Raw genomic sequence first — 25,935 nt, 5'->3', positions numbered from 1 at the left:
TAGTCTCCTCTTCTCTCCTCCCCTAGGGCGATCATTATTCTGAGCTATATGCTCATTATCTCCTTGCTTTTCATCAGAACTTTCAAAAAATTATGTGTAAAAATAGCAAGAGACAGAGAATACAGTTGATACATATACATTAATTTCAGAAACATATAAAACTTAATAATATATTCATTTTGCCACATGAGAAATAAATTTATCTATGTTGATGTTTAAAGATAGGATCCCTTCATTTTTACTGCTGTATAGTATTCCATTATATGAGTGTGAATATATATATATATATTATTTCATTATCTTATTAATGGATGATTAAATGCTTTCCACTTCTGTTCCATTTTTAACAAGGCTGTTAAGAACATTCTCATATCTGCCTCCTGGTGCACATGGACAACATTTTTTCTAGAGTCTAGAGAATGTGTACATAGAGCCCTACGAGTTCAGGGCTGTAGTGTATGTCCAAATTCAAGAATATGCCACATTCTTTTCCAAAGAAGGTGAATTAATTTGCAAATGCAACAGCAGTGGGTCAGACTTCCTTTTGCTTGATATCCTCAACAAATGTATTATCAGTCTTTTAAAATGTTTGCCCATCTTATGCATATACAGTGGTATCTCAGTGTCGTATTAATTTGCATCTTTATATTTACTAACAAGATTAAACACCTTTTTGTATATTTATTGGCCAATCTTATTGTCTCTTCTGTCAAATACTTGTTTCGTGTCTTTTGGCCATTTTTCTCTTAGGTTGTTTGTTTTCTTTATTGGTTATATCTTCTCCCAGTTTGTGGTTTAGTTTTCCTCTTTTTTTAGTAATGTCTTGACAAAGAAAAAAATTTGAATTTTAATGTAGAAAAATGTATACATCTTTTCCTTAATTGTTTCTATCTCGTTTGACATCTTTCCTTATCTTATGATCATAAAGATGTTCTTCTCTGTTCCCTTCTAAAAGTTTCAGGTGCTTGATCTTCGCATTTAAGTTTTTAATCCTTCTAGAGTTGATTGCTGCATTTGTTTAAGGGAGGGATCCAACTTATTTTTTTGTGCACAAATAACCTGTTGTCCCAGCCTATTGAGTGAGCTTTTCTCCTCCCTGATCTACAGAGACACATGTTGACTTAGAGTGAGGTGCATCTGAAGACATGCTAAAGTGTCTTCTGTTTCTCTCTTCACTTGTGCTTTTTGTCCCCAACTTATCTGAGGCACCTTCATTTTGCTGTCTGCAGAGCTGAGAGCCCTAAAGGCCATTAGTAGGGCTTTGGCGTTTTACCCCACGCTTTCCTCTTCAGGCTTCTGCTGCCCACAGAGCCCTCAGCCCAAGATGCTGTAGTGTCGCTGAGCTGTGGGCAGTGAAGTAAATTTGTGGGCTTAACATTTCTCGTGCTTCCATGGCCACAGATTCTTCAGCTGTGTATCGGGAACCATGACCTTTTTATGAGGAGAAGGAAGGCTGATTCTTTGGAAGTTCAACAGATGAAAGCCCAGGCCAGGGAGGAGAAAGCTAGAAAGCAGGTGAGTAAGACTGCGTTTGAACTGGTGTTGTCACCGCTTGGTGGTCTCGGCCTGGGAGGTAAGGAGTGGTTGTGGGCTGACTGGAGTCATTTGGTCATGGACGTGCCTACTCTTATTTTATCACTTTTGGATCTTTCTTAGCTGATGCCCAGCTTGCGGGGTATCGGCTCTGGAAATGAGAAATAACCTCTAATAGCATGTCTGAAAGGAAGGTTTCTAGTTATTTCTCCACTTAAGTAAAGTAAGTAAAATGGAAAGAGATATCCAAGCCTGCATGTATTTATCCATCCATTAATCTCTCATCCATCTAGCTAAGCTTGCTTTCTTTTTGACTGCCTGTCTCCTTTGCTTGGCCTTCTCCTTTTCTAATTAGATGGTGATAGAATGCATGGCAGTATTTCCGTGCCTGCTGCTGGAATGCTAATTAGACTCTGGCTGCACTTCCCCCAACTGTAGGTCAGCCCCGGCAGCACATCACCCACCACGGGAGATGCCGGGGAGTGCATATCAGCAGACTGGACGATCTGCATCATTGTTTTCTACTCATAGACCTTTTCAACTCACCGAAATCCACACAACTAATGTGAGCCTCGCTGCTGAGAATATTAATTGTGGTTTTGAACGAACTATTAGAGTAGCAGCAGCTGCAGGTGGCTGCCCTCAGGACTTGTAGGCTAAGAGGTGTAATAATTAGTCTGTGTCCAGCTCTCTCTGATTTGGGTACTCCAGTGAGGCTGGCTCCCAGCCCTGATTTTCAGAGTAAAATGCCCAGTTTGATCCTGTGCTTTCAGCTCTCCATTTCTTTACTTTCTGAGATGACAAGCCATAGATGTGCTCTTTGGGATGCTTTGGGGGTGGTAGAATAGTTTTTTGGGGGCAAAGAAATGCTCCTGAACCAGCATAGGGTAATAGTGGCAACTTTCAGAAGAGCCCCCTCTGACCTCTTTTTCAGTAGAGCAAAGCTTAGAAGTGAGAGATATGAAAATAGCAAGGAGAGCGTGGGCTACTGGGCTGTGGCAGAGAATAGCGCGAACCCACCCCAGACCTGCACTGCCTGTAGAACAGCAGAGGCACGTCCCTGGTATCTGGCAACTGCGGATCAGGGGCTCTGTGTCCCCTGTACAGACACTGACCTTGGAGCCAGAAGTGAAACTTAGTATATGATGCTAGTAAACGACTACCTTCCAGACCTGAGTTTTCTCATCTGTCACAGGGAGCTAATGATATACCTTTCTCTGTATCAGATCAAAGGACATATTGAACTTGAAAGACTTTGTAGCTTAAACTGCTTTGCATACGGGAGATCCCTTACTGGGGTGGAGGTCTCAAGGAAAGTGCAGTGCCGAGAATGGCAGGAGAATGCCTGGGCTTTTTTCAAGTGGAGAATAATGGAGATAAAGTTATCCACCTAATGGAAATAGTAATATGACGGAAATTAGAGAACAAATTGGCCAAGCTTTTCATTGACCTGCAAGAGGAAAATTGGAGAAGAATTTACAGTATTTTATTGCTTGTCTTTGCATTATTCCTTCGAGATCTAAAGCACTTATTTTTTTTGGCTTAGTATTTAGAAAAAGCAGCAGTCTTAGAAATCTTGTGTTTGGGAGAAAATTGAAGCAAGAAGTAATTAAATGTGCTTAAATTATTTAAGGAAGATAATAGTGCAGTGGTCACTTCTGGCTTCTCCTTCTGAATTCACTGAGTACTGTGGGATCACAGAGAATAGCATTTGTCCTGTGCTTGTTCGCCTTATTAAGCTCAGCATGTGGCCCAATTAATACAGTGATCCAGAAGGCAAGGGAGGTGGCGGCAGCTTTGTACTGGTGCCTTAAGGACAGGGGGGCTGTGCTCCCTGCCTGGCTCCCTCCTGTCGCAGGCTTGGCTCAGGAGTTGCCTCTAGTGAGGCTGTGAGTCTGTGCTGTTGCTGCTGCAGCTTCCCCCTGTGAAATACAATGTGTGAGCTATTGATGTATCACACAGGATGATTCCATCTTTTCCATGGATCACAGGAAAGAATGGAACTATTGTTGATGGAATTAGAGGTGTGGGAGGGGTCTTTGTAGATTAGAAATGGCGAATGTGGCTCATCCAACCAGATAAGAAAGCTGTCTGTTTCTTGGGCTCCTTCTCAGGGAGGAGGAACCTGTGGGGCAGAGCTGTGTGAGGTCTCCCAACAAAAAGGGATTTGGGCAAGGTGGCTCTTTCAGCACACAACATGTAAGAATGCCCCCTTCAATCCAGTTAGAGACTGGGCTTGATTTTTTTGTGGTTTGATTGGTTCGTTTGTTTGCTCACCACATGATGTTTTTTCAAGGAGCACAGCTTTCAACTCTGCAGCTGACTTAGAAGGACAGAGGGTGGTGGGCGACAAGAATGACACTGGCTACCAGAAGAGAAGAGTCCCCAAAGGGTAGACTATGGACATTGGGCGTTCTTGGATCCCTGTGGCACCTTAGGTCATGAGCCCCGTGACTGAGTGACTGCTTTCACCCCCATCCCCCAGATGGAGCGGCAGCGCCTCGCTCGAGAGAAGCAGATGAGGGAGGAGGCTGAACGCACAAGGGACGAGTTGGAGAGAAGGCTGCTACAGATGAAAGAAGAAGCGACAATGGCCAACGAAGCACTGGTGATTTCCGAGGGGTCTGGATCCTGGGAGGCGACACAGGGACTTGCTCGGTTTGCTGGCGTAGACCTCCTGAGGACCACAAATTAGCGACATTTGTTTTGACATTTCACCTTTAAAAAATCAGTGCCTTTTCTTTCCACTTCTGCTGGCAGAAGCAGATTTAGGTTGAGTTTGTGTGTAGCCGAACCCCACTTTTACTGTGGACTGCCTTTAAAGCGAGGCCTTTCACCTCAGCATTACTGGCAGGAGCTGTCCTGTCATTAAAGGATATTAGCAGTGTCCATGGCCTCTGCTGACTAGATGCCGATAGCACTACCTCATCTCTCATTTGTAACAATCAAAAATGTCTCCAGACCTCGTTATAAATCCCCCAGGTGGCAAAGTCTCCACTAGTTTGGAACCACTGATAAAGGGAAAGAAGAACAGAGTTAAGTTGGTTTTCTCTCTAATAAAACATAAGCCTCCACTCAAGTGGGTACTCAAAAAGGTGTTTTCTTATTACTCCCTGTGAATGGAACCTGGAGGGCCCTTCTGAAAAGATGAGGGGTGTGACTTGACATCTGTTGCCATAGTGTCATCTGAGGGGACACTCAGTGGCAGGGCCTCAAAGAATCTGAGACTGGTTCTTGCTGATTCGAGTGTCTGAGGTCAGGTCTGGTGGGATAATAGGCACACGATTCCCACTCCAGCTGACAGTGCTCTTCTCCGCAGATGCGGTCTGAGGAGACGGCGGACCTGTTGGCGGAAAAGGCCCAAATCACTGAGGAGGAGGCAAAACTCCTAGCACAGAAGGCCGCAGAGGCTGAACAGGAAATGCAGCGTATCAAGGCCACAGCCATTCGGACAGAGGAAGAAAAACGTCTAATGGAGCAGAAGGTGCTAGAGGCCGAGGTGCTGGCACTGAAGATGGCCGAGGAATCAGAGAGGAGGTCAGAAGTTGGGCGGGGCGGGTGGATCCTGGGCACTAGGGCCCAGGCCAGGGACTGGTCACTCCTAACACTGCCCTGAGGGAGAGCTTGACTGCAGCTGTCCTCAAGCTGCTTCTCCATCTTCTGGGGCAGGGAAGAGGCTCCTGTTTTGAGTTTGGTGGGGACTGGTGCTTAATCTGATTTTGTGGCTGGAGCTAGCAGAAGGGATGCAGGAACACAGTTTTCTTGTTGAGTGGACCTCTGGTCATGCTTGTGCCTTTGTGATAAGCCTCTATCCTTCTAATAGCTGTGTTTGCAGGAAAACAATCGAACATGTCCACAGACTGCTTTTAGCCAAGGAGATGTAAGAAGGTTCTTCTTACATTTAAACAATGTAGTTCCTTTCCCTTTTTATTTAGGGGGCACGTGGAGAGACAGCAGCTATTTACCTTTAATGCAGCAACTAGATACCAGTTAACCTGCAGCCCTTCTTTGGTGCTAAGGCTCCTTCCTGAGGCAGGTGAGAGGGGAGCACCACAATCCTCTCTGTGGCTAGGATGTCCTGGCTCACGACTAGGTTGAAGGATGATTCTGCCATCTATACTTTAAAAAGACTATTCTAGGCTCTGGATTGTTCTGGTCCTGCACCTTTCAGATAAACCCTGGCACGTTCCCCAAAACATTTGGCTTTTTTGATTTAGAACATTTGAATTTGGCTTTTTGCTACCAAGGTGCAATCACTACATTTTTCCTCTCTATTTTTTGCATGCCATTCTGAGAATATTGTTTCTTGTTTCCTGCCCTGTCCCAGGCTGCTTTTTTTCCTGTGTTCGGGTCACTTACCCCGTGAGTGATGCGTGTTGGTTTGGGTCCTGTGTTCTGCAGGGCAAGGACCTGCACCATGTCGTGAGGCCCTCAGGGATGGTGCTTGAGGAGCTTGGCCATTGGCCTGCAGTTCCACTTGGGAGCTGTGAACAGTCAGTTCTTTCACTTCCTGCCCTTTGTGATCCAATATAAGATCTTTGATCCGCTGGATTCTTCCTTTGCCCATTCCACTCTCACTCAGAACTGAAGCAAGGAAAGCCTGTAGGCCCTCCCTCAGTTCTCCTCCACCCCGCCACCAACTGTCAAGTTTCCTACTTGACTCTTCTTCTTACCGGCTTCCCTGATCTTCCAGTTTAGATTTCCCAGTTGAAGTGAACAATACCCAGGTATGTTGTCCTTGCTTTGGAAGTTCTGATTTCATGTAAATATACCCCCTCACCCTTCAGCATCCTTGTTTGCCTGGTGTCTGGTGCCATCGTCAGGATTAACTCTGGTTCTTCCATTCCAGGAGGATAAGGGGGAAGTGGGGTCTCTTTCTTCCAGCTGTCATCTTCTATGGAGCTGACAGTTCCTCCTTTCTGTATAGGGCCAAGGAGGCCGATCAGCTGAAACAAGACCTGCAGGAAGCTCGTGAAGCAGAGCGAAGAGCCAAGCAAAAGCTCCTAGAAATCACCACCAAGCCCACATACCCGGTGAGCCTGGGTGGGGGGCCGCCAAGACCTGGTAACCTTCCCTTCCCTCCCATCCCTTTACTTCACCTGGCATTGTCTTCAAGGTGACTGCTCAGCAAACATATGGTAGAATGAGTGAAGCAGAGAGCCTGCAGTTAGGGACTGGGTAGAATGCCTGATCTGCCATTTGGCCTCGGACTAGTTACCTCTCTCGTTGCCTAGATAACAGACAGTGGGGCCTTTTCCAGCTCTGAAATGTTTTTCTTATTCTAAGTAATATAATCCTAAATTATCCTCAAGAGAACTTGCTGCCTAGCCTCTTGATGCCAAGCTGGGTATAATCTTCAACTACCAGTATATACCATATACCATAATCGTAGTTCTGGGCAGGTATACCCTGTATACCTCATGTGAACTACTGTTGTGCAGGAACCAGCTTCCAAACGCAACTCTTTAATTGAAGGCAGACTTCAATTAAATAGGGTCACAAAATGAATAGAGAAGCCTCTTGCTTTCTTTCCCTCTGTGTATTCAGTTCAGCAAACTTTTTGCATATCTGTTCTAATACAAGGCAGGTGGGGAGTCTGTATACAGCAGGGTGCACATGTGCCTAGAAGAGAACTTAGCCCAGCCTAGAGGGCAGGAGAGGCTCAGGATGTCGCCTGAGCTTACTCTTGACGGTCGAGTAGGAACCAACTAGGTGGGAAAGAGATAATAGGGTATTCTAGGCAAGTGCACATATGTGCACACTGCACAAATGCATGCACTGCACATTCACATACATAGCACAGCCATGCACGCGGCAAAGAGGCGCGTAGAGCACAGAGGCATAAGCTGCCCAGGGTTTGAGGTGAAGGGAAATGTGAGTAGTTTGCTATTGCCATCTGTTCTGGTTATCTATTACTGTGCAATAAGCCACCCCAAGCCAGCCATGTAGCTCAAAACAGCCATTCCCTCTCATGGCTCGGTGGGTTGATTTTGCCAATGGTCCTTCCTTGGGATCTCTGAGGCAGTTGCAGGCAGATGGACTAGAGTTGTCTGAGGGCTCATCTGGGCTGGACACGCGCGATATGTGTATTTTTAAAACACATTGGAGCAAACTTTATACCCTGCTCTAACAATAAATAAATAAACCCTAGAGGAGATCATCCATATCAACTTTTTAATCATATTTCATTGTATGGATGGATTGTAATTCATCTAACCAGCCCTTTTTGGCTGTATGTTTAGTCTGTTTTCTTTTGCAATTATGAACAAAACTGTACCGAACATCTCTGAACACAAATCTTCGCATGGACATGTGGGCGTATTGGTAGAATAAATTCTCAAAGAAGACAATTGTGATGGGAGGCCGCGGTGGTGCTGGGAGGCGAGATCTAAGTGGCTGCTGGAGGGTTGGTGGTGAACACAGCAGTGCCTCTCTGTTCTTGTAGAACCTGAACCTCCTAATTGGAGATTTCTTATTCATAGCCCATGAACCCAATTCCAGCACCGTTGCCTCCTGACATACCAAGCTTCAACCTCATCGGCGACAGCCTCTCTTTCGACTTCAAGGATACTGACATGAAGCGGCTTTCCATGGAGATAGAGAAAGAGAAGTACGTAATTTCCCCACCCCTGTGTCCTGCTTGGGCAGCCAGAGAACTAGAGTGAATCGATCTGAGCCTGGGGAAAGTGCAGGGTCACTTCCATGGCTTGTCACCAACTTCTGCAAAGATTTACTCTGTTCTCACCCACTGGAAGAAGAATTTCCTAATCAGAAATGAAAGACTACAGACCAGCATACAATATTTCAGGATAAAAATGATACTTGATTGCTGACCTGGAGATTGTAGTGGCTCTTAACCTCGCCTAAAGTATAGAACTGGCATCGGGGATCTCCAAGTCGGTCAGACTGCTATTCACATGGTAACAGAACATGTGATGATGTTCTAACGTAGTATTATGACATATTTCCTAGTTCTGTTCTCTGGTGGCTGAGATCTGTGCCATTCCATGTCTAGAACAAGGGAGAGAGAGGAGAAACTCAAGCTCAAGGCTGAAGAAAGTGAAGAAAGTGAAAGCCAGCCCTGCTGTATGGAGCAGCACTGAGCTGAGCCCCACACACTCTATTCACAGCAGCATCTGCCACGTTGTCCTCCTCCTACAGTTTATGGTCAGTGGAAGTGGATCTGAGATGGAAAGAAGTCCCACTGCAGAGGAAATCTAACCGAGGTCCCTGTAGTTCCCAGCCAGAGATAAATTGGCCAATCGTGCCACAGCTTACCAGAGAATAGTCCTAGTGACTACCATATATACTGAGTGTCTGGGTGTCAAGGTGTTTTAGCTTTTATCTCATTTCATTCTCATTAACTAACATCAAAGTGACATCAAAGGTAGGTTTTAGTTTTTTTATTTATGAATGAGTACCCAGATTTAGAGCGTTTAATGAACTCACCCGTATCACATAGCTGATGAGGGACAGATTCAGCCCCAAGCCCATCCGAGCCTCTGTGTATAGTATCCTTGGGACAGCCCTCTCAGGGCAGTGTCTCCTTGGAGCCCCAGGTGGGCAAGCATGAGCCAGGCTATGGCTCTTTGGGCTCTCATACTGAGGTATAGAACCAGAGTCTCTATCTGTGGTTTCTGTTGTTGGAATTCCCCTTCGAGCCATTCACCATTGTCTAGACGTACTGAGCGTAATATGACTGTGGTGCTTAGAGTGAAGCTATATTCTGTTCTGTGTCCTGATAGCTTATAGTTTGTATTTTCTTCCTTATTACCCATGCACATGTTGACAGAATCCGCATGAGAATCACTACAGAGTGTTCCTTGGTGTTTGCGTTGCATGGTTTGCCTGGCCAAGCCCTTGTAGCTGGACACTTTGAGGATGGTTTCTAGATTTTCACCATCATAGTATAGTGCATCTACTTGCAAGCAATGGTGGGGATTTTTTTCTTCCTGATAATAACTCAGCGAACGTCCATCATCTTTAGAAGATGACATCCCAGAACAAGTAGGGATGTGGCCACAGCCAATCAGAAGAGGTCACTTGAATGGAATTACTTCTCCAAGCAGGGCTGAGACAAGGAGATTGTTTTGGATGCCAGGAGGCTTCTTTCATGTGTTGTTTTTGTACAGAACTCAAAGCTGTCTATTACAAGTGGCATTTGTAGAGCACTTCATGAGATTTTATGGTAGAGTAGAAGAGGGCTTTTTTACACTTTAATTCTGACCACAGTTCTGTGATTTTTATCCCAATTTTATGAATGAGGAAACAGATTTGGACCAGTTAAAAAACTGGCCCGAGCTCCCATGTCCTGTGAGTGGCCAAGTAGAGGCACCAACCCATGCTTTAGACCCTGTGTCCTGTGCCGACTGGCTTATAGCATCTCAACCCTGATATGTCTCACTGCTGGCCAAAGCTGTGATGCGTGATATCATCCTCTTGCTGGCAGAGTGGAGTATATGGAGAAGAGCAAGCACCTGCAGGAGCAGCTCAATGAACTCAAGACTGAGATCGAGGCCTTGAAACTCAAAGAGAGGGAGACAGCCTTGGATATTCTGCACAACGAGAACTCTGACCGGGGTGGCACCAGCAGCAAGCACAATACCATTAAAAAGGTACCAAGTCTCTTGTCTTTTGCCGATCAGGACAGTCGTTAATGAAATGTGAGGTTGGCATCTGTTTTCCTCAGTAGCCGAGTCATTAGACTACTGTCATTTTTTATATGTACTTAGTTGAGGAAAGTTTTTGACTCTTGCCAAAAAAGGAATTTAATCTGCCAATGACTGTGAACCCATTGGCTTGATGGAAGGAGAATTTTTAACACAAAGCATTTCACAATGAAATGAATCACTGTTACTGGATGGGTTTTGATCCATCATTTAGCGGTTAAGCAGTTTTGTCTTTTAAGCCAAGGGGAATTATGCCCAGGGAGCTGCCTTAATTAATGAGAAAGTAAAATGAGATGGAGGCTGTTGAGAATGGACTCTCCTGCTAGTCTTGTGGTGTTTTTTTAAGTGGCAAAAACTATAAAATTCTGTTCTTCATTTAGAAACCAAATTCTGAAATTTTAATTTTTTTCATACTTAAAAGGAAGTATCCAGAAGAATTTTAATGTTTTAAAAGATGAGACTTTATTTATGTTGCTAACAGTTACATATCTTTCTCCACTGATATTTTGAGCTTTTAGCATTTTAGAGGAAGTTAATTTTCATTCTAAATATCAGCCCACAAGTATACTTCGCTGACACTGGGCAAAACAAAAAGGTCTTCTCCTGCCACTTAATGTTTGCTCCTAACAGATGGCCCAGGATTAGTTTAACACCTGTAAAACAAGTTTTATTAAGATAAGACTGTTCATCGAGTTTAGATAGTGATAGTTTAGATATGTTTAATTTTTTACTCTTTACCTTAGTCTTTAAAATGGTTTCCCAGTTTAAGGAATATCTGTTTTCAGTGGTTAAGCTGTATCTGAAAACTCTAATAAGAAATCTGCATCTACCTACCATCGTTGAGAGGTATAGTCAGGAGCCTGGAATTCTCTTGACTGCAGTTAGTATTGGCACTGGGTGAAGAACTCCTTTTAATTGTGTAACCTAGAAGGAAAGACCTTTCCACGTTCCACATTCTTCTTTCCTCTGGCTTCTGTCATTTATTACGTTTCCTTTCCAAACACCAAATTATTAAACAGTTAGCAAAAGGGGAGCTGAGGTGAGGCCTCAGCCACTGAACAGAGAGATAAAATGATGACTGTGCCAGTGAGCCAGTCAGGCCTCGGAAGAGCTGCCCCAGACCCCACCCCGCCCCTCACTTACTCATCTGGGCACAGGAGCGGTCTCATCTTTGCCACTGTTGCAGTAAGCTGGGTCCTCGTCCACAGGAACCTGGAGTGCTGAAAGCTGGAGAGAGACCTGTTTCCGAGCTATAAAAACATCAAACGAAGTCACTTGTCACAATTTCAGGCCTGTCTGAGCATTTTGCAAATGGCACATGTGGCATTGTTGATATCACAGGGTATGTTTTGTTTTTCTTCATTTTATTTTGCTGGTTTAGCCTCAAGCCCAAGGCAGAAGACCTATCTGCATTTGAGCCCTCAAAGTAGGTTATTCCCAGGTACTCTGTATGTGGTGATGGTACTGCCCTCTGTGATACTAACCCATGCATGAGCTTGCCTGTCTCTGTTCCTGGGCCAAGCCGTGCCCTCCTGAGGGCAGGTGGTGCCTGGGTACTGGCCACAGCATGCTTTGAGTCTGAGAGCAGGCGTCTGCCCTGTGGGGCCAACCAGCTTCCAGGGGCCAAGAAGGCTGCCTCATTCTGAAGAGCATGTTGTGGGGCTATAGGAGTGGTTGTCCTTTACATCTTGTGTCACTGTTGGGCTGGAGAAGGTCACTGCTTCTTGTCCAGTCAGGTCTGTCTAAAAGTCCTTTGTCTTGGTGGCGTATTTCTTAGATAATAACCCTAGCATGGAAATGGGATAAATTTGGGTGTTTTTAAGAGTGGTGTCTTTAACTCAAGATCAAGACCTTTTATGTGGTGACAGTCTCTGAAGACCCATGATCATACCTGACAGCTTCTGGCTGTGGAATGAAGGAGCTGCCCATGCTCACTCATTTCCTTTAGAGCCTCCCCTTTCTGTACACATCCATTTTCTTGTCAAGTAAAGCAAACCAATTGCATAGGGATCTGATGTGTAGTCAGTCTCAGTGGACTATCTGTCCATCAGCGCTCAAGAGGCCGTCTCTGCTTCAGCTCCTCCACAGCCCTGGGCAGAGTTGTGGTTGGAGTGAACTCACATTGGGACAGTGCAGTCGCGGGCACCCAGTAAATGGGCAGTCACTGATTGTTGAGGGAATTAATTGAATGATTGCTGATTTCCTTCCGCAGAAGTTCATTATTCTCCTAACATGCCTCGGCAGTAGAGAGAATTTATTATGCCCGATAATAAAATAACACCCTGCCTCTGCTCCTCACCTAATCTCCAGTAGTACCCAAGCCAGTGAGGCCACCAGCATCTGAGAGTCACATAGCATGTGTCCTTTGGAGTCTTTACCGCGATTTCTGCTCCTAAAATAAAATAAGCTCATTGGAAGCTTTCTACCAAAAAATGAGATCTGGCATAAATAGATCCTATTTGTGGTTGTTATCCAAGCAAGAGAGGTTAGCTATTAAAGTCCCAGATGGATCTCATTATGAGATGGATTCAAGCTGTCAGTGGTTCCAAGAACCAATGGCATGAACCCCAGTTTGTATGTGACATTTTTATTTAGCGGGCTCCTATTTTTTTTAGCTTTCATACCACATGTTGGTATGTTAGAACACCCCAACACCAAGCAGTACATGCTCTGAGCAGAGATGACCAGCATTGAAATATGCAGGCCAATTGGGTCATCTGCTCAGTAGTGACCCATGGCACCCAGACGACCCCAGGTTGGATCCACTTTGGTTTCTTGGACTTTGTGGCTAGCTCAGGGACAAGAAGAAAATCCCTTTTTATTTCAGCCTGTGCTGTCAGATAGTCCTTACATGTGACTGCCCTATTCCACTTTGGTATGATTTCATCTTTCCTCTTTCTGTAATGATTCAGAGTTTAAATTCTTCAAGGGGCCTGATTTTGACCGCCAGTTCTCACTGAGCTATTATTATAGACAAATGAGGTTTGATTTGTAGTCAGATTTGTACTGCTGCTAGGACATACAGAAGCCTTATTTTTTTTTAATGTCTTAATGTGAATTTGTTTTCAAAGCAGGCTGCCAGACTCCAGTTAATCAAGAATTCTGATGAATCAAGGGTTAATAAAAGCATGTGCTTGGCTTTTAATACAATTGGAGTTATCTCAGCATCACGAGATTAAATAGTGGTAGTTTTTGCTACACATGAAGTTTGATGCACTTTCCATTTTTTTAGACTTTGGTGATCCCTGTATCCAGGACTGATGACCAGCCCCCCTTCCTGCACTGAGGCAGCTCAGGGTTTGTGCCTGCTGCAGTCTGGGCTGATATGAGCTGTGCTGAAGAGAAACACCACTGCAGGCTTTGGAAGTGTGGGTGCCTAGAATGTCAAGGGCAGAGCTCCATCTAGAAAGTCTGAGATGAAAACTGCAGAGGCTGGTGGTGAATTGGACAGTTTCCAGTGTCCTGAAAGTTCATTAATCTTGGTTCAAACCAGCCTGCACTGATTTTTGTTGTGCTTTTAATGTTTTTTGATCATAGATTTCTACAAGGTTCTTCTGCCTACTGTGATCTAGACTCCTCCTTGCTTTCAGTATTCTTCTGCCGCACCAAGAGGTGGTCTCAGTGTCTGACCTGTCTCAGCAGTACCTTTGGGGGCTGGGTAACACTTAAACTAATTCTGAGGGTTTACCCTTGGGTTACCAGGGGTTACCACGTTCCTTTGGGAATGCTGAAAGGCAGTCCAGTCCAGTTAACTCAGGTGACCACTGCTTTGCCAGTTAACTTTCTCTGGAATTCTTTCTTAAGGCTTAGTGTTCTCATCTATAAAAAATAAATAAAATGGTCCTTACCCACCAAGATTGTTGTGAGGATTGAATGAGGTAATGTATAAGAAACACTTTGTTCACCTTAAAGAGCTCAGCAAGGGCTTAAAAATATATAAAGAAACAAATCTGCTTATGAGCCTGTAGTGAGGGACGGCCCCCATTTATATACACAACGTGATAAGCCTATCCACTAATTGTATTAATTTCCATATGTTCGGAGGTAAAAACCGGAAGAAAGCCAGAATTAACTTCACTGGTTACTATCTGATTTGAGTTTGCAAAGGTATATTTTTCTCCTGCCAACTCCTCACATTTCCACTTTTTCCCAGTTGATAATCAGTGCAACTGGTTTGACATTTGCGTCTGAGTCAGAGCAGCACCAGCCATCAAAAGCTGCCCTTGGGATTTTAGATTCAGTTCATGGGGGTGGGGGAGGGGCAACAGCTACACATATTCCTGACATCTGAGCCTTTGGAGTGAGAGAATGAAGTGTAGCAGTGAGGCTGGGGTGATGGGGACACGGATGTCATGGGCTTAAGCTTCTTCTTGCCTTCAGAGCCACAGTGCTGATGAGGCGAGCTGTGGCCAGGTGTGACTGAGCTGTGCAACACACTGTGGAGGTGAAAATGCAGTCCCGGAGTGCACACACTTCAGAGTTCTGCTTTCATCCCCTCTCTCAAGGAACAGGTTTCACTCCCAGATCCTGAGCTGGTGCCAGCAAATTCATCATCGTTTTTGTGCCCAGGGTCTCTGAGGGCACAGGATTTCAAAAGAAATTGACAGATGAGAAATCACAGGGGTCGTGGAGCTTAGAAAGCTTATTTTGTTAGTAAATGGTTTGTATCATCAAGGTCCAGTGGTGGAAGAACAAGAATGTGGAGCCTGGACATTTATCTGAAGCTCTAGCTGCCTCTCTTGGATCAGGAAGACATAAAAGTCCAATGTCATCTTCAATTTGTGCAGACTTCCCTTGGAGAGGCAGGGCTGGCGAAGTGAAGTAGAACACTTAACACACCCGGGGAAGTGATAAATCACAGGGCAAGATCGAATATGCGTGAAAGGCGTCTCCTGCAATTAAAGCAAACGGCCAGAGCCTCCCTGGTGACCTCTGGTCTGCATCGCCTGCCTCAAAAGGGCTACTAAACAGTTCTTGTTGCGTGTATGGTTAATGTGTTCAGCTTTCCCCTGACTCTGATTGTGGGAGCCCAGTGGCTCTGTGTGTTTTGGAAACTGGTCCTTGTCTCATGAAGCATCCTCTGCCCTGACATAAAAAAGCAGTGCGCCGGCTGCCCAGCTCCAGAGCCTTCTCTTTGTTGTCATTGGAACACCACAGAGCTCGGAGGGAAGAGGAGAAAAATGGGTAATGGGAGTGGGGTGGGGAGCGAGGATTAGCAAGGAACACAGCAGCACCAGCTGTGGATGCAGAACACAGTAGAAGAGAGCACAGTGGCCATCTGGACTCTTCCTGGCTCTGTGGGAAGGACAGGGAAGGCATTGGAAGGTATGGGCTGCTCTCGGAATGCATCCCTCCTGGATGTGCCACCTGGACTCATCTTGAAGGCCACACTTACCCGCCCCCCCGCACACACACACTAAAATGTCTAGGTGCCTCATATCTGTTGAGGGCTTACAGTTTTCCTGCTTATTTCTGGTAGCTCTCTAGATAGAAGATTCTATCAGCTTCTTCTCCAAAAGACCACGACCCAGTCCCTTTTTGGTTGGGGGAGTTTACCTGAGTAAGCAGTTTCCCTTTGAGAGGCATGGAGGAGCCTGTAAAACCTGCCTTGCCCTCCTAGCGTATATTACAGCCATTTGAAAGTGCCTGAGGACATTATTGGGCCTTATTTGATGCAGTAAAACATCCCATTTGGTCCCTTAGCACTGAAGATATGTTTCAGTGCAGCTTTCCTCCGGCACCTGATTTGTTACTGCAACAGTGGGAGAGAAGAGACGGGATGCAAACTCATTCTGCGGGCTCGAGGTTCTGTCCTTAGGATCCTTGCCGTGATTTCCCTTCTGATACTAGCAATTTGAGAATGATATCAGTCTATCTGCACCTTTTTCCTAAGGTATGTGCTCAGAGTGCTCAGAGCTGTCAGCCTCCACCTGCCCAGTGAGATGAAACAAGCCAATTAGTCCATTTTCCAGGTGGAAGAATGGAGTAGCAAAGGGCCCTGCCAGCATCACAGGGGTAGACATCAGTTTCCAGGCATCTTTCTGTTGGTTTAGGTCCCTAAAGGATTAATACACAAAAGGGACCCTGTGGGTTTTCCCTGGCAGATTTCTCTCTAGAGCAGATAAAGTAGCTAATACCAAATCGGATTTGTTAATTGGGATGACTTGGCCTTTCATCCCACCTCTGTTTAGGGATAAGTGTGTGAATAGCTCTCTCCCCATGCACATCACCAGATGGCATTTGGGTGCAAGCTGTCACTAGCAAGATGGCAGAAAAGCTTAATCTGGGTGGTTTACAGCCGCTATCTCCTTTTACTGGCCCTGCTCTTGGTTCAGGTTTGGAAGGGGCAATGTTTATTACGCCCCAAGCCAAAGATTATGTTAGAATTTGCTGCTGCTGTATTTGCCTGTCACCTTTCTGCTGCGGAATCTGCTTTCACCCGGTGGATCTGCATTTCCTTTTGTATCTCAGCCTTCCCCCCTCCTTCATTTTCAGTACATATGTAGTGGTGGAGAGGAAGTATAACATGATTTTAGGGCTTGCATTTCAATTTCACTGCATTTTTATGGGACAAGCAGAGTCTCAGTTCCTGGAGTTATTAGGTTAGTATCTAAAATGGGTTCAGCATTGTGGGTCTTATTGTTTAAAATAAATTAGATGGCCCCCTCCCACCTTCCTTTCTCCTCCCTCGGGATGAGTGGATTGAGGCAAGGCCCCCAGAGACTAGTTGGAGGAATCCTTGCGTTCTGATTAGTTTTGTTCTCCCAGCTTAATTGTAGGGCTTCCTTTCTCTCATCATGGGTAGCGGAAGTGGCTCTGTCCTGCCCACCCCCATGCTACCCGCTTTTGCTTTAGGAACCAGATTATCACAATGCGGCCTTGTGAATCAATTTTTTCTATGTGCTGATGAAAGTGTAATTCATTCTTAATCAAGCAGCCTTGCTGCTGCAGGCTCCGTGCCCGAATACATTTAGTTTCCTCCCATCACTTTGGGAAATAGGCCCCCAAAAAGGCCTTTTAGAGGAGAGCTGGGGGAGAGAGTTGTCAGTGAGCCCCCTGCTGTTTTTTCCAGCAGGGGGCACTCTTGGGAACAATGCTGGAGGAATCTGCAGCTGGAAGCCCTCTACTGCAGTGGCAGGCTGGGAGGGAATGATGAGCCTGGTGCTTGTCACAGGTGCCTTCCAGGCTCGCTGTCTCTAGACCTTTTTCAGGGGCCATTTCTCAGGAGCGGGCAGTTGCCAGATCCTCGTATGTTGGTGGGCTGCCTGAAATCCTCCCTTGTGAGCAGGAACTATTGAGTCTGCATATTTCCTGCATGCCTGGGTTAGGGAGAACCTGCTGGGTACTAGGGCCTTCCTAGGGTTCAGAGGAGCCAGCGTCTTGTCTTTTTAAGGAGACATTTGGCATTTGGGTGTCTCCCAAAGTTGAACTTGTTTAGATTGGGTGGATGTGTTCATTTGGTCACACCACACGTTTGAGTAGCGTGAGGAGGTCTAGCTCTGCCAAGGGGCTTCCTCTCCTGCCCTTTACAGCCTGGTGGCTGTCACAAACAACTGGCAGTTTGATGGTGAAATGAGCAGGAGGAGAGGCGACTCTGCCAAACTTGAATCTGTTGATACTGGGCTGGAAGAAAGGGCCAGGCCCAACAGGTGGATCAGAGCCCCCCACAAGATAAGAAACAAGTCATATATGTCTGCAGCAAAGAAAGAAAAGGAAGTTTGTCTCTTCAGAATGGAATTGGATTAATGACAGACTTGAACAGCCGGTTCAGTCAAGAGAGAACTTAATTCCTCCTGTATTATTCACACGGCTGATTTTAATCAGATGTGAGGAGACAGCTGGAAGAGAGAAGTGGATCAGCCTGGTGTCTGGTGAGGAAACTTCGTATTCTTTAGTCATTGTTAAGGAACTGGCAAGAGCACTGTAGTTGGAGCCTTTGCGCGGAGTCCATGTGGTTTATCGCTTCCAGAAGGAGCTGGGCATGACCTCTAGGACTCCTGTGGTTGGCCCTTGTCTGGATTCAGTTTGCAAGTTTTGGACAGTGCATGGCAGACATTATCATTCCCTTGTCTTCAGAGGGATTTAAGAAAATGGACCAGATTCTGCAGGTCCAGAAGGATGCAGCTGTTGTCTACAAGGCCCTGCTTCTCTACCCACTTCCTTAGGCTTTTCTCCTTCTACTGAAATTTGGAGGAGACCTCTTCCTGGACAGCCTTGGAGATTGGCCATGGCAGTGTACTTGGAGAGCCCGTACTCTCTGCACTTGGGTAATTCCCCTCCCTCTTCAAGGTGCTGCCCACCACCAGCAGGTCTGGCTGCGGGGTGCAGAGAGGTGTTGTTGGATCACTAGAGGGAATGCGGGGGGTTGCTCACAAGACTGGCTGCAGGTCTCCCAGTGTGACATGCAGGAAGCAAGGGCCTTAGTTGAATCATGTCTGTGGTACCCCTGTGTGCTGTGTGGAGAGAGCCAGGCCGATTACTGAGCAAGAAGATGGACTAAACACTGACACGGGCTCATATACCTTAAGGTGTGAGGGGTATCAGGAAACCAGAACAGTTGTTGGCTAATTTTCATGAGTATACAAAGAAGGCCCACAGAGATAGTTTATTTTATGAAGAGCTAGCTTCGTGCCATTTCCTCTGAGCCTTCTTCTCCTTTTATGAATACCTCCTGCCTGTGGCTGTACTATAAATGTGACAGTCAGTGAGCTTCCTAGAGAGCGCAGGTGGCGAAGGATCCCACAGGTGTGGAGAGCTTGCCCAGTGGAGTGGAGGCTGAGCGGAGGCCATAGTGCAGCTGGCAGATGCCTGAGGGGATTCCTGGGCTCTCTATAGAGAACCTCCTTGCCCCTGGGCCTCTGCGACCCCACCTGGAGGAAAGAAGCCCCAGGCTTATCCTTGCAGATCCTCCTCTCAACACCTGCTTCCTCAACCCACTCTCCAGCACCAGCTGTGCCTTCCTGTGTAAGACTCAGGGAGCGCTGGCTGGCTCAAGAGGAGGACATTTTGATGTCCAAGATAAAGGACGCTGCTGAGGTGCAAGCAGGTAGAATCCGCCTTGGCAACTGGAAGGGTTCCAGCAGTGGACAGGCGGCTTGTGCAGTAATTTCCTCCGATGACAAGATTCCTGATGGAATTGAAAGTGCCAAGAATTGTACAGTACGGGTAAAAGGTGGGCATGGTGGCAGCCAGGTCTGCTGTGAGCTGAGGCAGGAGGCTCCCAGTGCCCTCAGTGTCAGCTGACACGTTCGCCGCCTCTGCCCAGTGGCTGTGCCTCCCCCTCTAACAGTCTAGTGCATTTTCGAAGACTGTACTCGCTCCTCTTGCCGAGGCCACATGTCTGTGGTGCTTTCCTACTTCTGCATGGCCAGAGTACTTGACTTCACTCAGCATCTTCTTTGGGCTGGGGTACAGCCTCTGCTCTGCAAGATAAGAGGTCAGACTGAGCCTCTGCCATGCAGTATGGGGTAGGGGTTGGGGAAGCATTTTGCCCATCGGAAGGGGACCTTGCATCCCAACAAACACACGCTGAAGTAACTGGAATTTGGCACTGCCAGAGCTGCCAAAACCCTCCCCCTGGCACCTCGAGGGGACAGCCAGCACGCAACTTGGGTAGAGGATCCAGGAATTCTTGGAGCCAACATTGCACAAATGGGCAGGAGGCTCACAGAGGCCCCCACAGCCTGGGCTCCCTGCCTGAGGAAGTGGCCAGGACTCTTGGGGGCACCCACTTGCCCTGCCTCGAAGGCCACAAAGGCCAGTGCAGTACACAACCCTGCCTTCGCCTGCACCCGGTCTAACCTGCACTCTGCCCTGCTCCCCCACTGGGAGGAGGGGAGCCAGAGCTGAGGGAGGAGAGGAAACATGACACTGCTATTAGTAATAACAGCTGCTGCATTCTCGTCGTGCACCAGGCATGATGCTGAGCACTTCACAGCATTTCCCAGTCACTCCACACGTTACCCCGTGAGGAAGGGTCTGCCACCACCCCCACTTCATAGTGAGGAACTGAGGCCAGAGCGAGCAGCCTGCCCAGGACCACCCAGCTGGTCGGTGGCTCAGACAGCTCTGGGTCAGGTAGTCTGACTGTGCCTGTGTGTGACTTGGTGTGTGGCAGGGCTGGGGCCAGGGACCCATCCACTGCAGGTTCCCTGTCCCCTCATGAGCCAGCCTGAGGTCTTCATTGGGAGTGTGGGAACAACCTGACCAGAGACATTGAGTTTTAAACCTTTTGATTTAAACTCGTCTGCGAAGAGGATTTTTGTCCCAGTGGTCGGTCCTCTGGTTCTCTTTATTCCACAGTTACCATCCTGGTTCCCGTTATCACAGAGCACATAACTCCTGGTCCTTCTCCACTATTGCATTTAAGGAGAAACCCATCCAAACTCAGCTCCCTTCTAGAGGGAGTTCCATTTCAGCAAAGAAGTGAAAGCTCTCTCCATTCTCCTCATCTGGGCTTTCCAAAGCGCTTTGGAAATTGGTTCCGCTGAAGAAAACAGCTCAGATGCCTCCCCACGATCAGCTTGTTAGTCGGGAACTTCAAGGCCAAAACATTTGGCACGATTTAAAGAGTCAGCTCTCAAGCTGTCTGATTTTGAGCACACTGGTGCCGCCTGTCTTTGATGGTGAAGTGGTTGGTTTGGCATCTTCCTCCCCCGCCCGTTGGAGAGCCGCGGATGCTACTAAGGACTTTTCAGATTCAGAGACTGCCAGAGGTCAAGGGAATGGGTCCGACCACCTAGCCTGCCCGTGTGGTTTAACTCCAGAGGAAAGAGGTGCAGAGAGGTCATGGGTGTCCAGTGAGGCCACACAGTGAGCTGGTGATGGAGAATTAGCGCCCAGGCCTCCTCAGCCCCATGTGGACCGCTCACCTTTCTCACAATCTCACCATTTCACTATCATAGCCAATATCTCATTCACTCGACAAACATTGTTTGAGCTCATACTAGGTGCAAGGCACTAATGTAAGTGGTTTAAGGGATGTGAAGGTGAACAGCATGTACTGGGTCCCCCTTCCAGAAAATTCTCCTCTACAAGGTCCCAGAGCTGGATATGTGACACACGGTCTTGCCCAAGTAGTTGCTTTCAGGAATAGAGCAGGGAGCAGAGCACTGGGAGGGTGTTTGTGTCAGATACTTCTGTTTGGGGAGATCCTGGGAAGTGGCCTACGGAGTCAGGAAATTGGGGTTTAGCAGTGCAGAAAGTTGAAAACTCTAGTGCCTTATCTGCCATGCCGAGAGCCCGACCATGGGAAGGCCCTGTGGTTTCTGGGCAAAGCACTGAGCCGAGTGCACCATCTCCCTGCCCAAGCCAGCCCCACCTAGAGAGCCCATTGCTTCCCAGCTCGGGTGGAAAACCCCTCTCAGCTGACAGGTCACCGGCAAGTCTGCTTTGGAGCCACCTGGGAAACCAGGAATGGAAGGGCCAAGTTTTAGCTCATCTGAGGCAGGCCTGCCTTGCCTAAGGCCATGTCTCCTTGCCTCAGTGGTGTCCCCAGGGCATAAGGACTGAGACGCTTGTGCTGCCAGGTTAGTACTCTGAGCTCTGGAGAGGGCGAACATCCCAGGCTGGAACCTCCGCAGACAGCACACCACAGAGGCACCTTAGAGGCTCTTGCAGACGGAAACGTGAAAATCTGTTAAAATGTCTAGGGATCTCCTGCCCTCTGCGAAAAGGCGATGTTGACGACCTTTTCCTACTGACATGCTTCTGCCCACTAGCCATCCTTTCTGGCATGTCCTCATTTGTCACCTCCTAATTTGAGCTCTTTGGCAAATCTGAAGACTTATTTGGGATTGACCACCTATTGAACATCTATCTGAACCATCTTCCCTTTCACTCCAAACTGCCTTTGAGGTTAGTCCACAGGCAGGATGGCCTCCTGTTGTGCAAGAGCAGACATCTAGTCCTCCTTTCAACTTCTTCTCTGCTTCCTTGCAGCTCACCTTGCAGAGCGCCAAGTCCCGAGTGGCCTTCTTTGAAGAGCTCTAGCAGGTGACTCAGCCACCCCAGGATCTGTGACTTCTGCTGCTCCCAACACCGGCAGGATGGGTCAGACACCATGGGAACCATCCGTAGGTGTGCTGGCTGGGCGCTTCCATGGGCGCTCTGGAACTTAGCCCAGCCGAGTGGAGAGCCCAACCCACTTCATGTGCAATTGCCTTGAACTATGACCCTGCAGAGATTTCTCTCATGGGGTTCTAGTTCTCCTGACTTGAGTCTTTAAATTTCTTAAGACGTATTTGTCTTTTCTCGTCTAATGTGTGATCCTATACTTCCTTCGTCAAAGGCACCCCGAGGTGTGTGTCTTACTGTCCAGTGCTGATCTCCCAGCCTAAGCTAGGAAGTGGTTGTAGAAAGTGAAGTCCCTGGAGGCCAGGAGGCTGGTGCCAGCACCCCCAACCCCATGTTTCCAGGACATTCATTTCCTCCACTAGTGAGGAACTGGTATGCAAAGAAGCATGGCTCGCCCAAGCCCAGGCCCAGAGTGGCCTGCCTGCCTGCAGGACATCATCAGTGAGTTTGCTCACGGTCCATGATGAGCCAAGTGATAGGTCCCCAGCCCAGGCACCCTTGAGGCAGTGCTCTGGTGCCAGGTGGTGGGGAGTAGAAAAGACCGCTGTGATGGGGACAGACTAGGCAGAAGCTGCGATGAAGGGCTGGCTGCCAGCAGAGGGGCCATAGAGCCGTGTAAGAATCTGCACCATATAGAACACTCATTGTCCTCCTGCCACCTCAAACCAGGGTCCAAGAGGCAGGCGAGAGCTACATGTCTTTTCCACCTCCCTTCAGCTTTAGCCTCTCCTGCCCGTGGTGGGCTGAGGGACTCCCAGGTCATGATCTAGTCAGCACCTGGTAGCCTGCCTGCGACAGTGGGGCTCTGCAGGGCCCAGAAGCCCCACAGGTACTTCTCGGTGGCCCAAACCCCGAGCTCCACTGGCCTCAGCCCGCGTCGTTGATCTGAATCGTCTTTTCTCTTGGCCATGTGCCAGTAAGCCCCTCCTAACCCATTATTGTGCCTGGGTCTCTTTTTATTGTTGCCCTCATCTCCTAGAGGTCTTTTATTTTTGCCTTCGTGGGCTGCCTTTGTGGAGTCCCTTTGTGCACCTCCCAGCTTGAGCTGGATGTAGGTATCACAGTCAGTGCGCTGCACCTGCTGGCGCACGACTCTCCACCTTGCCAGGCAGCAGGTCATAGACCACCCGTGTGGCCCACACTGGCTCCTTGGTCTGGGGCCACTTTCTTGCTCTTTACTCCATGGCTTGGTGGTGCTGCTGTGACCCACTGAGCCATTCAAATCCTTTCAATGGGGCTGTAATACAGAGCAGGTGATAGATAAGTCGTAACCAATGGAAAGATACTTATTAAATGAAGACGTGTGGAAGCTTGGAGATTTCCCGAGAGCAGGTGGTCTCTGGCAATCCTACGTGGTTTGAGAAACAAGCTCACAGAGATCCTGCCTTTTTTCCACGGTCAGACTGAATGGCGTCCTAGGCTGGCCCCCACCTTTCTGGGCCACCTTACCCCGAGAAAGCCAGCCCTGTGCGTCACCCCGGCCCCTTAAAATTCACAGTGTGAGACTCCACATCTGGACATTTAAGTGGGGATGGCTGTGGCTAAAAGAGTTCCTTTGTATCTCCCTGTCCCTCAAAAGCCTCTTCCCCTGAGATGTGAGGGCAGTTCTCACACGTTCGTAACATAAGGTCTGGCTCTTGTGTTGAGGCTCTGTCTCCTCAGGCTCGCCACTCGTCCCTGAATGTCCATGACAGTTACTTTCTTCCTGACCTGTAAATTTAATCTGTTTAACAGCGGCTATGGGGCCAGGAGCACAGTGGTAGTTTATAAAAGCATTATCGGGCCTTTTTTTTTTTTAACTGCCATGTGTATGTCTGGAGTCCGGGAAATGCCAAGCTGTGTGGCCACAAGGGAGCTGGCTGGCATTTGAGCTGTGGCAGGATCCCCCATGGGTCTGGGGAGCAGACTCAGGAGGCCAGCAGAGCCTCACTCAGCCAGGAATACTTCAGCTCTCTTTGGAGGCGAGAGCTGGTGTGTATCTCCCAAAGATGCTTGGGGGAGTGGATGGTGGCCCCCAGAAAGGTCTTGAGCCCCAGTGGTAGGAGAAGAATGAAAGGGGAGCTTGGTTTTCAGCAGCTTGTGCCTGTGGCTCAGGTGACTATGTTCTTTTTAAGTGAATATTTTTAGGGCTGGAAGCTTATCAAGTAAGGAAGCCCCTGAACTCCATTGAGAGCAGGGCCCTGGCCATGATTATTTTATTACAAGCACTTCCGAGGGTTCTCAGTCAGAAGCACCATTCATGAAGTCACTGCCCAGCTAGTTACACTCTGTGAGGCTGTGTTGTCAGCCCTTAGCTGTTCACACAGACGACCTCCTTCATCCTGATTGAGGCTCCACCTCAGCCACAGCAGCGCTCTGACCTGTGGCATCCACTCAATTATTCATGTACCCTCCAAGCTCTGTTAGACAACACCCCATGGCATTACATAACACTTCTTAAGTGACTGTGTTTTGTAATCTTGGGGGTAGGTTTCTCTCTCTCCCTCTCTCTTTCAAATCAAAATGGCCAAGTCCAGAGCCTGACAACCAGCGAAGGTGACTATTGCTCGCTGACAGGGCTAGAGACTCGCAGCCCCTGGAGGGGGCGGCCTTGGTGGGAGGCAGCCTCTCCCAGCTGCCCTGGGGCCAGGCTCTGGGCTTCCAGGGACACTCCATACTGTTTTCAAAGATGTCAAACCACACTTCTTTCTGTGGAGCCTGATTTTCACCTCCTGTCAGGGCCAGACCTTGGAAGGCTATTTTCTGTTCTGGGGGATTGTTGTAATTTAAATGATTATTTTAATAAAAATTCTAAGCCGTGAAAAGTTTGTCTTGGACTTCCTCACCTTGTTGCTCAGGCCACAGAGGTGGCAAGACAGGTTGGGTGGCGGGGCCAACTCTTGTGGGTTTAAGGGCAGGGGCTTCTGCCTTCCCTGCCTGCCCAGGATTTCAACTCCAGCCCTATGTCTTGAGCAGTAAAAGGATCACCTTTTCTGGGCTGATGACAGCACCCCTTACTGTACCTTCTCCTGGGAATTCCCCTCTTTCTGTGGGGGCAGTTGGGGTCATGAAAGGGGCTCCGGACCGAGTCCCAGTGCCTGTGAGTTTCCTTTTCACACCCCCTACCTGTCCTCAGTTCCAGACCTAAAAACTAGGGGACTGGACTGGACGATCCTTCCAGGTGCTTCTGCTTTCAGGTTTCCTCAGCTGGGCTCAGGAAGAGGGGGTTGGGGGGCATGCAGAGCCTCTGTCTGCAGGACAAATGAGGCCCAGCTGTTGTCACAGGAGCACACAACATTCACACTTGAAGTTGGGAACTACTGATTACAGAATTTATGGTTTTTGTTTTGTCTATTTCTTTAATCAAAAAAAGTCCTTCATAAAGACCAAAACTACTTTAGGATAACCCTATCCCAAATCATACATCCCAAAATCACAGAGATTAAGGTGGCACATGTGTTATCAGGACTTCTAAGGGGGATCACAGTGCTTTCTGCCACATGTCAGAATGCATTTCACGTCTCATACAAGCCAGTAAGGAAAATAACCTGCCAAAATACATTTCTAAGTATAACTAGTTGTTTGAGGTTATAAAATTAGAAAATTGTACAATTGGTAAACAGTATTTTGTTTTAAATTTATAAAATTAGTAACTAGACCATTTTATGAGATAAATAAT

The 25,935-nt window shown here is 47.5% G+C and overlaps 1 protein-coding gene across 8 annotated transcripts in view; it reads left to right on the top strand.

Annotated features, from left to right (window-relative positions):
* Nucleotides 1–25,081, top strand: part of NF2 (neurofibromin 2) — a 69,943-nt gene extending 44,862 nt beyond the window's left edge. For 3 of the 8 annotated variants that reach the window (XM_023538462.1, XM_023538461.1, XM_023538464.1), the window contains 7 exons: nt 1,402–1,515; nt 4,019–4,141; nt 4,853–5,070; nt 6,461–6,566; nt 8,016–8,143; nt 9,983–10,148; nt 13,435–14,057. In XM_023538462.1, the coding sequence (XP_023394230.1) occupies nt 1,402–1,515; nt 4,019–4,141; nt 4,853–5,070; nt 6,461–6,566; nt 8,016–8,143; nt 9,983–10,148; nt 13,435–13,488 (909 nt within the window). In that variant the 3' untranslated portion in view covers nt 13,489–14,057. Of the gene's footprint in view, nt 1–1,401; nt 1,516–4,018; nt 4,142–4,852; nt 5,071–6,460; nt 6,567–8,015; nt 8,144–9,982; nt 10,156–11,583; nt 11,712–13,434; nt 14,058–22,142 lie in introns of those variants that run through there. The other 5 variants (XM_011373353.2, XM_023538463.1, XM_011373354.2 and 2 more) reach the window with 5 other exon arrangements.
* The last annotated feature ends 854 nt before the right edge of the window (nt 25,082–25,935 follow it).

This window comes from Pteropus vampyrus, unplaced genomic scaffold, assembly GCF_000151845.1.
Source record: "Pteropus vampyrus isolate Shadow unplaced genomic scaffold, Pvam_2.0 Scaffold223, whole genome shotgun sequence".
Classification (NCBI taxonomy): domain Eukaryota; kingdom Metazoa; phylum Chordata; class Mammalia; order Chiroptera; family Pteropodidae; genus Pteropus; species Pteropus vampyrus.
The sequence above is the reverse complement of the archived record's forward strand: the minus strand, read 5'-3'. Positions and strand labels throughout refer to the sequence as shown.